The sequence below is a fragment of the Sorex araneus genome, chromosome 3 (assembly GCF_027595985.1).
Source record: "Sorex araneus isolate mSorAra2 chromosome 3, mSorAra2.pri, whole genome shotgun sequence".
In the NCBI taxonomy this organism is placed as follows: domain Eukaryota; kingdom Metazoa; phylum Chordata; class Mammalia; order Eulipotyphla; family Soricidae; genus Sorex; species Sorex araneus.
Genome location: NC_073304.1, coordinates 179,679,878 through 179,693,634, shown reverse-complemented (window position 1 = coordinate 179,693,634; position 13,757 = coordinate 179,679,878). Strand labels below are relative to the sequence as shown.

Sequence of the window (13,757 nt, the reverse complement as noted above, 5' to 3'; positions counted from 1 at the left end):
GAGTGATCCCTCCTGTTTTTGATTGCTAGACTCTTCTATATTTAGTTACTATTAGAGATAGAGGGAGACCACACAGCCTTTCTCGGGGATAACTCCTGCAGTGCTCAGGGGACCCAAGGTGGTGCCAGGGATGAAAATGAGCTTGGTTGCAGCCAAGGCAGTACTGTAACCCCTGCGCCATCTCTCTGCCACCCCCTGCCTTTATTTTTCTTGTGACTTAAAATGGGATTTTTGTTGAACTGTTTCTTGTAGTTTGTCATCACATATAGGAATGCTTTGGTCTTTGGAAAGAGAAGCCCAGATAGCTGTGCAAGCACTTAGATAGGAGTCTAAAAGAGATGGCTTAGGGGCCACACAGGTAGTACAATGGGTAGGACTCTTACCCTGAGCACTCCCAGGTGTGGCCCCCAAATAAAAGAGAGACTTCTTTAAGTAAATAAAGAGCAGAGAGATGATCCCAGTGGCTGGACATGAGGCCCTAAATTTTATTCCTGATACCTCAGGCCACTCTCTTCTTCCCCACCCCACAAACACCTCCAGATGTGGCCCTAGTGACCCCAAGCCCTGCCAGTCAGAGTCCCTCTGCCTTGTAAAATGTGCAGGACTGTCTCTGAGAGTTAGCACCCTGTACTGGCATCAGATTCACTATCTGTGTCATGTTTGACTTTAAGAAGTTGTTGTGGGGGGGCGCTGGAGCAATAGCACAGCGGGTAGGGCGTTTGCCTTGCACGTGGCTGACCCGGGTTCAATCCCTGGCATCCCATCTGGTGCCCTGAGCACTGCCAGGAGTCATTCCTGAGTGCAGAGCCAGGAGTAACCCCTGTGCATTGCTGGGTGTGACCCAAAAAGCAAAAAAAAGGGGAGGGCTGGCGGGGAGAGAACATTCATTCTTGAGGTACCCTTGTGTTCTAGCACCTCCCCTCCCAGTCTGCACCTTCCCTGCACATGTTCTTCCTCTCTTCTCTTCCCACCCCCTTCTCTCCTCACCCCTGGGTTTATCCAGAACTGCAGTAAGCAATTCGAGAAATTGCATAGACTTGGGGATATCTTAAATCTTAAGGTTTGAACAGTGTGCCATTACATAAATACTGAGCAATTATAATTAAAGTACATTAACATTTCGCTACTAAAATGTAATTGGTGTAAAACAACTGTGACTCTGGGAATTAATTTAATGAATTTTCATTTGTTTTATAAACTTACCGAGATGATTAGAAATTTGCTGGAGTGTACAAATGAAGAATTTAAAACAGATGAATGACTTGAATGTTTCTCTCCAAAGATCATTTTGGTCATGAGAAACAGCTCTGAGAGGGGCAGAGATACACAAATCATCGTTGTGTTGAAAACTTCTGCCCAGCCCTACCCCACCCCACCCCAAAGCCTCTTAGACGCCCTCCAAGCCTCAGGATGCAAGCCTGGGAAAAGTCCCGAGACCACTGTTAGTTGCAACCTCGATGAGGCTGGGGTGCGGGTGGGAGGGAGAGATGTTTCCATCAGCACAAAAGACCCAGGCCAGCTGGACTAGGGGCATCCTGGCATCTCCTGAGGCGCTCACCAGCCTGTTAGCATCTCCGCGTGGGCAGGACCCGGGGCTTCCTGATTGGGCCCAGGCTCGAGGAGCAGCAAATGTGCAGAACGTCGAGCTAGGGGGACCCAGCACCCCACTGCCCTGACCCCGGGTGCAGCTCGACCCTCCGGGAGAGGCTCACTGACAGTGTCTTCGTCATGTGGCTGTGGAGGTGACACGCCACCCAGGAGGCTGTGGAAAAGCGTCTCTGCATGCGCACTCAGGGTCAGTCTGGAAAGAAAAGCGTCTGTTCCAGTGACCGGGTGTGGAGAACATCTGGAGCGATTATTTTAAGTAGCTTTTACTGTGTCAGTTCTGATTTGACCCTTCATATATCTTTGTCATTTACAGCTGCAAAGAGTTTGACCTTTTGCTGATTTTTCTTTCTCCCTTTGGCCTCAATCATGGTGGAGTTATAAATGAGCGAGTAATTACTAGGATGGCTGAGCTGTGAGGAGGAACTGTATCGCTGTGATAGCAAATGTTTAACATATTTTTCCCCAGTAAATGGATGCTTTGGAAATGTTCTCAGTTTAAATTAGAGAATTCTGGTTTAGGAGAAATAAAATGAAGTTTTAGAACAACAACAACAACAACAACGAATCTTTTTAAAAAACGTGCCCCTCTGCTAGAGTAATCCAGTGCTCCGAGAATTTGATTTGGAACGGCCCAGAGTTATGACTCAATCATCAAATTGCTGGGTTCTATGAAATCTTGCAGATTTCCCACTCCTCCTGCTCTCTCAGCTCCAGTCTGAGAAAATAGCAGTTCCTTGGCTGAATTCCTTAGTTTATGAGTCTGCATGGTTTCATTAAAGACTTTGATTTCAGTCAGCGTAGCCAGGAGCCCGGAAAGGCGAGTCGCTTGCCTACTGCCTGCCTCAGCTGCTTCTCTACCTGGGAAGTCCGCCGGGGCCTGCCTTCAGCTCACACTCCACCCGGCAGTTAGAAAAAAAAACAAAAACAAAAAACGACACGGGCACTGCGATTGGCTGCACGAAAGAAGGAAAGTCCAGGAGGCTGCCCACACTGTCCATTTTCGTTAGGAATTAATGCCCTTGTGTATCTTGCCATTGCCATTGCTATTTTTTTTAAGCGTTCTATAGCCGCTCTACAGGAAATTCGAGTTTCTCCCTCTCCTTTCGGCTGGTGCCACCCACACAGCTGATGCCCTCCAGGGCTTCTCTCCCCCCCCCCCCCCCTTCTTGCTTCCAGAATGTTCTTTCTTTCCGGTGTCTGCAGCCCTCAGTCTGTCCAAACAGGACTCCAGCTCATCCCGCCCTCCTGGATCTTTCCTGTGGCGGTATTGATACAGAGATTTGCGGCATTGGCCGGTGGCCGTTCTTGCTGTTCTTGCTGTCTGTGTCTGTCTGGTTTTCCAGAAACGTGCATTCCCCCTACCCCCGCCCCCTCCCCCAGCCACCCTCTTCCCAGGGCTACGGCCTTCTGGGAAGCCTTGGCTGACACCTTCCCCTAGCCCCCACCCCGCCAGTATGCATGTGGGCACATGCCCGGGCACAGCTGTGGGGGGGAGGGGCGAGGAGGGGGGCTCTGTCCCACCCCTGCCTTTCTGGACTCTGCGGGGGCGGCTTGGAAACCAGTGCCCCACTGTGCAGCTGGGCGGCTCTCAGCCAGAAGGGCCTGCGGCGGGCTCGGGGGTAGGAGCAGAGAGAGAGGCTCCTTATCCCAGACTCTTGGGAAACAGGCACCCAGTGACCTTCGTTCTTGGAGCCATCACTGGCCACCATCAGTAGAGGGACAGCTGGTCAGGCCCCTCTGCCCTCCCTCCCCCTCACCCCCCACCGTCTCAGACAGACAGCTGGTCAGACCCCACCGTCCGTAGAGGGGCAACTGGTCAGGCCCCACTGTCTGTAGAGAGACAGCTAAGAAGGCTCCGGAGGGCTCAGTCAGTGGCACGAGGCTGAGGATGGCCTCAACCCTGCCTCCCCTTCCGCCTCTCCACTTGAGCGTGTCTCCCTGCTTTGAATCCTTGTTGCCAGCCAAGAATGAATTGAATAGCGAAATTCCCTCTTCTGGTTTTTTGGGTCACACCCGGCGATGCACAGGAGTTACTCCTGGCTTTGCACTCAGGAATTTCTCCTGGTGGTGCTCAGGGACCATATGGGATGCTGGGAATCGAACCCGGGTCGGCAGCATGCAAGGCAAATGCCCTACCCGCTGTGCTATCGCTCCAGCCCCAAAATTCCCTCTTCTGGGATAACTGCTTCCCAAGCGGACGCCGAGGTCTTCAGGACACTCTTTCCTCTAGGCCAGCTTCTTTCCTAAACACCATTCTTTGTGGGGCCAGAGGTTTTGTAGAGGTCTCTTTTGTTTGGTTGGGCTTGGTTTGGTGTGGGGGCACACCCAGTGGTGCTCAGGGCTTACTCTTGCCTTGGGGCTCAGGAATCATGCCTGTCTGGACTCCTGGGACCCTATGGGGTGCCAGATATTGAACCTGGCTTGGCCAGGAGCAGGGCAAAGACTGCGATCATTCTGGCCCAGAAAGTCTATTTTTAATGGCCTCAGACTGTGCTCTGCCTGCGGGGGGCCTGAGTTCAGTCCCTGGCACCGAGTGGTTCCCTCAAGCTCCTGGGGGAGTAATCTAGCTCCGAGCTGGGAGCAGACCCTAAGCATGGGACGGAGGGAGAAGAGAGTGTGAAGGTGGGGGGTGCCCAAACAGCAGATGACAAAGCACTTCACTGGGGCCAACATGTTAGGGGGCAGTGCTGACGCAGCTGAAAGCCAGGTGCTGCTGGCGCTCAGGCTAAGGGCGTCCCTTGTGAGGTCTCTGCCCCTCCCGGCCCCTTCAGACTTCCTTAAGGGTGGGGTCCCTGTTCGGTGCCTCTGTGCAGTTGACACCTGTGCATCTGTTCAGGTGTGGACTGTGGGTGTGTGGAGACAAAAGGACTAGAGGGAAGGAAGGAAGAGTAAAGATGGAGCTGCTCTAGAGGAATTGCCCACAGGAGTTCTGAGGAAGATGGAGGGAGCCGGGTGCTGGGGGCCAACGCCCCAGGGCCACCCACAGCATGGGGCTGTCTTGGGCCAGTGCCCTGTGTTCCTGCAGAATCGTGGAGGGAGCTCACATCCGAGTCCGTACTTTCATGCACATCCCCTCTGTCCTTGATCTTGGGGAGAATGTGATGAGGGTGCACTCACCCCCCTGGTCCAGTTATTCTGGTCCCAGCCGGCCGCTCCCTAAAGCTTTATTGAGACACGTTTGGCACGTGACCCCATGTGGGGTGGTTGTGCATTGTGTATTGTGAAGAAGAGCCTGGTGTGGAGACTGGACACGTTTTTACAGGACAGAACATCGTGGCCCCGTTCACCACATAACTTCTATTTCTGCTTTGTGGTCAAACAAAGCACTTACGACCTTACATTTAATTTTTTTAATGTTTTTTAATGTTCTTGTTTACTTTCTGGAGATTTTCCTCCCAGCCTGAAGCTACCCTCACTGCATCCATCCTAGTGATGGTCTCTGTCCCCTTCCCCGTCCCTGTCTTACAGATTGTTCCCCAAATACTGCTGTGTTTTAAAGTTGAAGTAAATCCCAATTAGGGCTCCAGTGCTATTCATGGAATTGAAACCAAGATACTATTTTAGTGGGGCTGGAAATATAATGAGAACATGCCGGCAAATCTCAAGTGTAAAAAAAAAAATCTAATTAAATAGGGAAAAAAAGTGAACCTGACTTTATTTTGCAGCTGTCAACTTCTAGAATTCTAGTGGCAAAACAAAAGAGCTTTTCAATGGGCTGTTTTTAAAGTGATGCTGGAGCTGGCTAAATTAAGCCCGTGTCATTAAAGGTATTTGTAAGTTTAATATTAGTGTGCTATCCTTGTTGAATCTTTGACATGCAGGTTAAATATTCAAGCTGAGATCTCACCCCTCCCCCCCCCCCACACTTGTTTTGATTGTTAGAATCATGTGAGCTGATTTGTAAGAAGTACACTCCCAGTAAAAACTTGGAGGTGTGGCTGGTTGGCAAAATAATGTCCACGTGTACTGCTCCAGGCTGGATTCTTGTGCCACAAACAAGCAAATAACCCTGACAACAACAGCAAAAATTAAAATAGAAAAACAAAGACATCACGCAAGCTATTTTTTAAAACATGTATTTAGATATGTATATGCAAGAGAACAAAGGTTTCATAGTTAAATAAGTTGAATAAAGGAATTGAATAATAAGTTGAATAAAGAAGTTAAATAAGTTGAATAAAGGAGTTATCCTTTTCACTATTGCTTGAATGAAATGATGCCTGATTTAATGTGTTTGCATTTTTAATTTCAGATTCAAAACGCCAACGATGTGTTAATTGCACCACTTGAGAAGTTTCGAAAAGAGCAGATAGGGGCGGCAAAAGTAAGTATTACGTGTTCCTTATCTTTTGGACGGTCTCCTGATGATTAAATCTGATATCATTTCAGATGTTAACGGTTTTGAAATTAGAATGACCTTTTAAAAAATCCCAGACGTCATTTTAACTTTTGCATAGAGCCCATCACAAAGACTAGAATTCTTTTCAACATACAAGATTCTATTCCATTGAGAGAGGAAAAGTCAGCCTGTTCTAAGCACATTCCTTTCTCCCAACAAGGGTTGGAAGTGAAGTATTTTCTTTCTTTTGAAATGAAGTCTTTTCAAAAGAGGATAAAGTTCTGATGAAATAGTGAGTCCTAATCCCAAAACACACCACATGAAAATGGTAGTAGAATTTACACTGAAATTCCAGGCAGTAATTCTGAAGTCACTTATTTCTCATGTTCGTTTGATTGCTGTTATAAAAATGTGTTTGGGAAGTTAGGTCTGTCAGTCACGAGCCCTTTGCATCTTTGTTTGGTCAATCACAGATCTATTTGCTTTGTCCTGAGCTGCATGGCCTCTGTCTTTGATATGGTTTCTCACTTAGCTCCACGTCCTAACCACCTGCCCACCGTCATGATCGCCCTTGAAACACAGGGTCTGTGACATGCAGAAAGACCCTGTGCCCACTCCCTGCCTTTGGTCTGGGCAGTTCCCAGCCTGCCATTACCTCTGGGCAGAACGTTCCGCCCTCTGCATAGATCTGGCTCCTCCTCACAGCTCCTCCTTTATTGCTTGTTTTTTTTTTGTGTGTGTGTATATGTGAGTGCATGTGTGTGTATGTGTGTGTTTGTGGGTGCATGTGTGTACGTGTGTGTGTGTGCGCATATGCATGTGTGCACATGTGTTTGCATGTGTGTATGTGTGAGTATATGTGTGTGCGTGTGTGTGCATGTGTGTTTGCATATGTGTGCATGTGTATATGTGAATGTGTGCATGTGTGTGCTATGTGTGTGTACATGTGTTGAGCCTTGGGGGCCATACCCGACTGTGCTCAGGGCTAAGTCTGGGCTCTGTGCTAAAGATGGTTCCTGGTGATGCTCCAAGGACCGTGTGTGCCACCAGGGATTGAGCTGGTGCCCACTATGGGCATGGAGAGACCCTTAACCCGTCCCATTCCCCAGCCCAACACTAATAGCATTTTCCCGTCTCAGATGGCCTTTTCTTCTGAGGAGCCCATCCCTGTCTCTCTCCATCCCTGTCTCTCTCCATCCCTGTCTCTCTCCATCCCTGTCTCTTTCAATCCCTGTCTCTCTCAATCCCTGTCTCTCTCCATCCCCTTCTCTCTCCGTCCCCATCTCTCCCAGTCCCTTCTCTCAATTGCCGTCTCTCTCCATCCCTGTCTCTCTCCGTGCCCGTCTCTCCGTGAGAGCTGGCTGGGCCTGGTCACAGGGGGGCACCTGCTCCCCGGGCAGCGCAGCTGTCTTGCGGGGTCTGCTGCTCACCCCTGACCTCGCCCTGGTCTCTGGCCCCCGCTTCGGGCCTGGCCCATCTCTCCAGGCCCACTTCATACCCGGCCCCCAAGGAAATCTCCTTATAAAACATTTTTGTTCCACACATCCAGCCCTTCCGGAATTGCTTCTTCCCCCCTTCCAGAATCAAGCCACTTTCTGTTTGCTTCCTGTGAGAAACTGGGCAGACTGTCTGGGTCGGGGGTGGAATATACTTGGCTCTGCCAGCCGGGAGCCCTTCTCACAGGCCTGGCCCTTCTTGTGTTCATCTGGCAGATTCAGTGTCTGGCAAGGTGAAGGCCAGCTGTGGATGGAACGGGGCTGCCCCTGTTACCTTTAGTGCTGGGTGGGGGACATTGTGGGCAGCCCCTCGCCTGGGGAATCAGGAGGTGCCTCCAGAGGAGGTGAGGATTAAGCAGAGGCCACATGCAGAGAGGGTAGTAGGTGTGGAGGGTGCTCGGAAAGGGGAGGGTACCATGTCAGGAGGGGCCACAGTATTTTGGCACTTTCTGGGGGCCTCGTGCTGTGGGCGCCCTGTGGGGGTTGGCTGTGGGCGTCACTGGGGGATTCAGTTCTCATAGAGGCCTGTGCTCAGGGCGTCCTTGCTAGTGTGTGGATGCTGAGGGTGAGTGTCGTTCTGGGGGAGCTGAAGATGGGAACTGACTGGACATGAGTTGTGGGACAGATTGGCTGCCTGCTGGGGTGGCCGCTGAGGGCAGTGCTGGGAGGGCTCCTGGGCCCTGGGTGACCTGGGACCTGTCCGTGTCTGACACTGGAAAAGGAAAGCCCGGCCAGGAAAGACAAGGCAGTGCTCCCCTAGGGCCCCAGGGTGGGTTTATTGGCATCGATGTGTGGGGTTTTTACTGTGACACACCTGCAACCTCATCAATACCCCCAACACATGCATGCACGCACACACCCAGACACACACACACATATACACATACAGAAAAAACACAAAGACACAAACACACAGAAACACACAAAAAACAAAGACACACACAGATAGACACAGACACACAGGCACACAAACACACATACATAGATACACTGACACACACAGACAGACACACAGCCAGGCACACAGACACACAGACACACATGCACACAACCTGTAAGGTGAGAGCTGGCTTTACAACCTGCCCAGCTCTGAGTGACCAAGGGGCCAGTGCCAAGAGCTAGGGACCCTGGAGCTACCCAGTACTGGCCTCAGGGCCTTGGCTGGGCTGTGAGTGGGCTCTGAAGAGGAAGAGGCCCCGGGTTGGTCTCCCTCAGTGTAGGGCGCAGGGCACAGGGCATGGGGCATCGTTAGTCATCAATCCCGTTCATTTCTAGAGCTTTCTTACTTTCCTTTTAATTTTGACAGTGCTCAGGGCTTGCTCCTGGCTCTGCACTAGGGGTCACTCAGGGGATGCTCAGAGGACTGTGCGGGGCACTGGGAATCGAACCCAGGTTGACTGCATGCAAGGCAAACGCCCTCCCTGCTGTGCTGTCACTCTGGAGACACATCTCTCTCACTTGAAGGTTGGTGTTAGCCGTCGTTGCGTGGGCAATGATACCCACTCTCTTCTCCATAATGAGTGGACCTGGGTCAGCATGGGCAGTGGGCCGGGAAGTTGAAGGGGTCCCCGCGAATCTGAGCGTGATTGCTCATGGCCTTTGGGGCTTGGGGAGGGTGTACCCAGGGATTTGTCGGCCTGATGCTCTGGGCTAAGTGTCTTTCCTAGTAGAGTGAGGCCAGGCCAGGCCGTTCTCCTGTGTTCTTCTGTGGCGAGTCGGCTTGATCCTGCTTCTCCCATCTTTACAGGACCAGGTCCCCGAGTAGGTGCCGACACAGGACATGGCTGGAGGTCAGGGGGAGCGACAGCACAGCGGGGAGGGCGTTAGCCTTACACACAGCTGTCCCAGGTTCCATCCCAGCATCCCATAGGGTCCCCTGAGCATCGTCGGGCGTGACCCAAAAAAACAAAACAAAACAAAACAGAACAGAAGTGGCTGGAGCCAGCGGCCTCCTGCCGCAACACCCAGCCTGGGCCGGTGGGAGACGCTGAGTGAGCGTGGCCCCTCCGCAGCCGCGGGACCGTCTAGCTGTGGAAAGCGCTGTCCGGAGAGAGCTGCAGCTGTGGAAAGAAAGCACCGAGAACCTTCCGGAAGGTTCCCAGGCGGCTGCTGAGCTGGATGGGGATGGCTGGATCAGGGGGATGGGCGAGAGTGGGTTGCTGGTGTGTTGCTGTGTGCACGTGAAATTGGACTGCGGGCCTGGCAGAAGTCAGGGTTTGCACTCTGGAGTGCCCCCAGAACTGCCAGGCTAGAGGAGGAGAGGAAAGCAGAGTGACACCCACCATCACTCCCTCCTCCCCCCGCCCCACAACCCTGTCCAGTGGGAGGGCAGAGCCAGCGCCGCCCCACGTTCCCCCAGCCCACTCGTGCCCCCGGCTGTGCCTCAGCTTCCACGCCAGCTTTTTAGTCTGGCAGCAGATCCGAGGAATGTGCGCTGACTCCAGGCCATCAGGGCGGGGGGGGGGGGAGGGGATTCTATGCCCAAAGGCCTCGTCATCGGGGGCAGGACACCTCCTGCCCGCACACCTGCACACAGGACCAGGTGTGTTGGGGCTGAGGGCGCTGGCAGCTGGCCGGGTCTGCCCATAGGCAATTGCAACCCCTCTGATCTGCCACTTTCCACTTTCTCTCCCCTCCATGCAGTTCTCAAGGCCGTTTTGTGATGCTGGGGTGTAGGGACCGCTGCCCTCCCCTCCCCCATCCATTGCTCTGGGTTCTTTCCGGGAGAACTTCATGGCCAGAGGAAACATCAGTCCGGCTTTGGGTAGCAGGAAGCTGTCCAGGAGGTGCTCACCAGGGGCGCCCAGGGGTGGGGGGATGACCTCATCTTACGCCTCCACAGATGATACCACCCCTCCGCCCCTGCGGCTCCTACATGGGGGCAGCCATGGTCTCTGCGAAGGTGGAGGGTGAAGGAGGGAGACGGACTCAGGCCCTCTCCCTATGTTCCTGCATCCCGAGCGTCTGCCCAGGCCACGGGCACCCAGGGACCTGCAGGCCACACGGAGGCCTTACCTGAGCCCTTGTTTACCAGAGAAGCCCATGACGTGCAGAGATGGCGCAGCCCCATGGGCGTCTCGGTTGCCCAAACTTGTCTGCTTGGCATCAGGCCTCAATAACCAGTTTCCCAGGATCTGGACATGCCACAGCCCCTCCACACGGCTGTTTCCCTGAGAGGCAGAGACGGATGCACCCAGGTGCCACGTTTCTTTTCGAGCTGGGCTCAGAGAAGAGGATCTGTGCTTAGTGCTTGTGAGGGGCACGGTTCAGTTCTGAGCCCCCCCCCCCCAACTCGCAACGCACATATATCCATACATCCATACACAACCTACATGTACAATATACATGCACACATACATGCAGGCATACCCAACACACATACATGCACACACACATATATCCATGCACAATATGCATGCATATATACACATATGCAGGCATATGCAACACAAATACACATATATGCACACACCGATATATTCATGCACAACATACATGCATACATACATGCAGGCATACCCAGCTTGCACACACACATGCACACACACTGCACAACCAGTTCCTCCATGAGTAAGGCCCCCCCTTTTTTTTTTGCTTTTTGGGTCACACCCAGCAATGCTCAGGGGTTACTCCGGGCTCTGCACTCAGGAATTACTCCAGGGTATTATATGGGATGACTTGGAATTAAACCTGGGTAGGCCTTGTAAAGGCAAATGCCCTACCCGCTGGACTACCAGGCCCCTTTTAAAATCAGCCCTGAAGCTGGAGTGATAGCACAGCAAATAGGGCGTTTGCCTTGCATGCGGCCGACACAGGTTCGATTCCCAGCATCCAATATGGTCCCCCAAGCACCACCAGGAGTAATTCCTGAGTGCAGAGCCAGGAGTAACCACTGACCATTGCTGGGTGTGACCCAAAAAGAAAAAAAAAAACAGTCCTATCTCAGGGTTATTTTTCAAGTCTTTATTATTATTGTTGTTGTTGTTGTTGTTGTTGTTGTTGTTGTTATTATTATTAGATCTCAGTGCAAATGTGAATCTTCCAGGGTCATTTTAATGGAAAAACAGTACAGGGAAGTCATTCCAGAGTAAGACTGGGTCTCTTTGCATTGGTTTCACGGTGTTGAAGATTGTACAGGACCCAGAACACTTTCTCTGCTCTGTGTAGCAGAGTTTGGGCCTGTGTTCTTGCTGTTTCGTTAAAAAGGGCTGCATGGTGATGTTTCATGGTATAGTTTCCCAAGCACCGACAATGATAGAAGGTAGAGGGGACTGTCCTGGCAGGTTCCCAACTCGGCCTTAGGCTCCATGAAGATGCCCCCAAGATGCTTCCATCCAGGGGCTGCAGGCAGGGGACATGAGCAACCGCACAAAGGGCCCTTCTCCACCCCCCTTGCCCTGTTGGACCATGATGCAGAGACAGTTTTCCTGACACTGTCTGTCAGTATGTCTGTCTGTCCGTTGGCTGCAGGAGAGAGCCAATCCCAGCCTTTCCAGTGGTCCTCAGAGTGGTGGGACGCTCTGGGGGCCTCTCCTATTCAAAGATAAATGGTCACGAATATTCTCCAATCCTTTCCTCCCCTAATGGTGCTCAGGGGAACCATGTGGAGTAGGGCTCCCTCCAGGGGCAGACTCCTTAACCCCGCGCTCTCTCTCTGACCCACTTATGGACTCATTGGGGCCGGGGCAGGCCGAGGTTGCCTGTTGGGACCACTCAGCAGTGCTCAGGGTCGCTGCTGGTGGTGCTGGGGATCAAACTGCCATTGGCCACCCGGCCTACCCACTGTACTGTCTGGAATTATCAGAGACATCCTGTTGACTCCTGTAGAAATCCAAAGAACACTGACTAGGGCGTGCTGCGGGGCGCCCGGGGGGGGGGGGCGGCGGGTGGAGAGGTAATAGTGCAGGAGGAGGCGCATTCATTGCCTTGCACACAGTCTTCTCTGCTCCAGACTCCCGCTATTGGCACATGGCCCCCTTGAGCACCGCCAGGGGTCACCCGTGAGCACAGCACCAGGAGTAGTCCCTGACTTCCCTGGGTGTGGCCCAAATCCTTTCCCCCTGTAGGAAACCCTCTAGAACTTGACATTTCATAATTCAGAACAAGTTCCGGCCACATGTGCATGTGGTGTGCCAGTGGCCAGGTGGACGTGAGGCTGAGTGGAGTGGGGAGCCTCAGAACGCTGATGAAGAAGAGCCCGCCCCAGGTCACGGCACTCTGCTGGAGGTTACACCCTAACGGCTGCTTGGTTTTGAGAAAACATGCCAAAAACATACTAGTTATTATTAGGGTGATCCTAGGAAAGAAGGAGAAAACATGGAATATTCACTCGGGCCCCTTGTCAAGTTCATGATGCAGCCTCCGGCCCAGGTGGTCTGGAGCCCACCTCCCTCCTTACCCTGACCCTCCATGAGGCCAGCGCACAGCTGGGGACCCTCTGTTGCCACAGCCACCTCCCGGCAGTTCATTGGCTTCCTACAGTGTTTACGGGGGGATAAACTTGGGCGTGACCTTGCAGAGACCAAGCTAAAAGGGTCATTTTGGTAACACAAGCACCAGAAATCACTCTGTCAAGGCTCTCTATCTTGATGATGACCTTTAGCCTCTGAAGTTGGCTGAGGGGCTCCGGCCTGAAGCCCAGGCCCCCAAGACCTCGGAGACTCTTCTTGGCCCCGGAGCAGAGCTTGGTGAAGTACGGAAGAGAGAACAAAGCAGCTAACGCCCTGTGCAGTCCGCAGTTCCTGCTGTCCCTACTCTGCAAATTTCCACACAGGGCTTTTTGTTGTTGTTTTGTTTTTGCTTTTGGGGTCACACCTGGTGATGCTCAGAGCTCACTTCTGGCTCTGCATTCAGGAATCATTCCTGGCGGTGCTTGGGGGACCCTATGGGATGCTAGGGATGGAACCCAGTTGGCCAAATGCAAGGCAAACACACCCTCCCTGCAGTACTATTTTAAGAATGGGGTAAATCTCAATGTTAGATTTAATTTTTCTTTCATCCACATTTTGCTTTTCCTACACTTTTTTTTTTTTTTTTTTGCTTTTTGAGTCACCCAGCGATGCACAGGGGTTACTCCTGGTTCTGCACTTAGGAACAGAGCTTAGGGGACCATTTGGGATGCTGGGAATCAACCCGGGTCAGTCAGACTCATTGACCAGAATGAAGAAACACTTGACTTTTAGGGGTTCGTGCAGTTAAGAAGGCTCATGGGTTGGCCCAAGACAAAATTTGTGCCCAGGCTATGGGGACTTGGCCTGAAGCAGACCCCCAGGCCGTAGCTTTCACCCACGGCAGAGTCGGGCTCTGACTGGGCA

The 13,757-nt window shown here is 52.3% G+C and overlaps 1 protein-coding gene across 2 annotated transcripts in view; it reads left to right on the top strand.

Annotated features, from left to right (window-relative positions):
* Positions 1 to 13,757, top strand: part of ARHGAP42 (Rho GTPase activating protein 42) — a 124,106-nt gene that overhangs the window by 70,765 nt on the left and 39,584 nt on the right. For both annotated transcript variants that reach the window (XM_055133547.1, XM_055133546.1), the window contains exon 4: positions 5,861 to 5,932. In XM_055133547.1, coding sequence (XP_054989522.1) covers positions 5,861 to 5,932 — 72 coding nt within the window. The remainder of the gene's footprint in view (positions 1 to 5,860; positions 5,933 to 13,757) is intronic.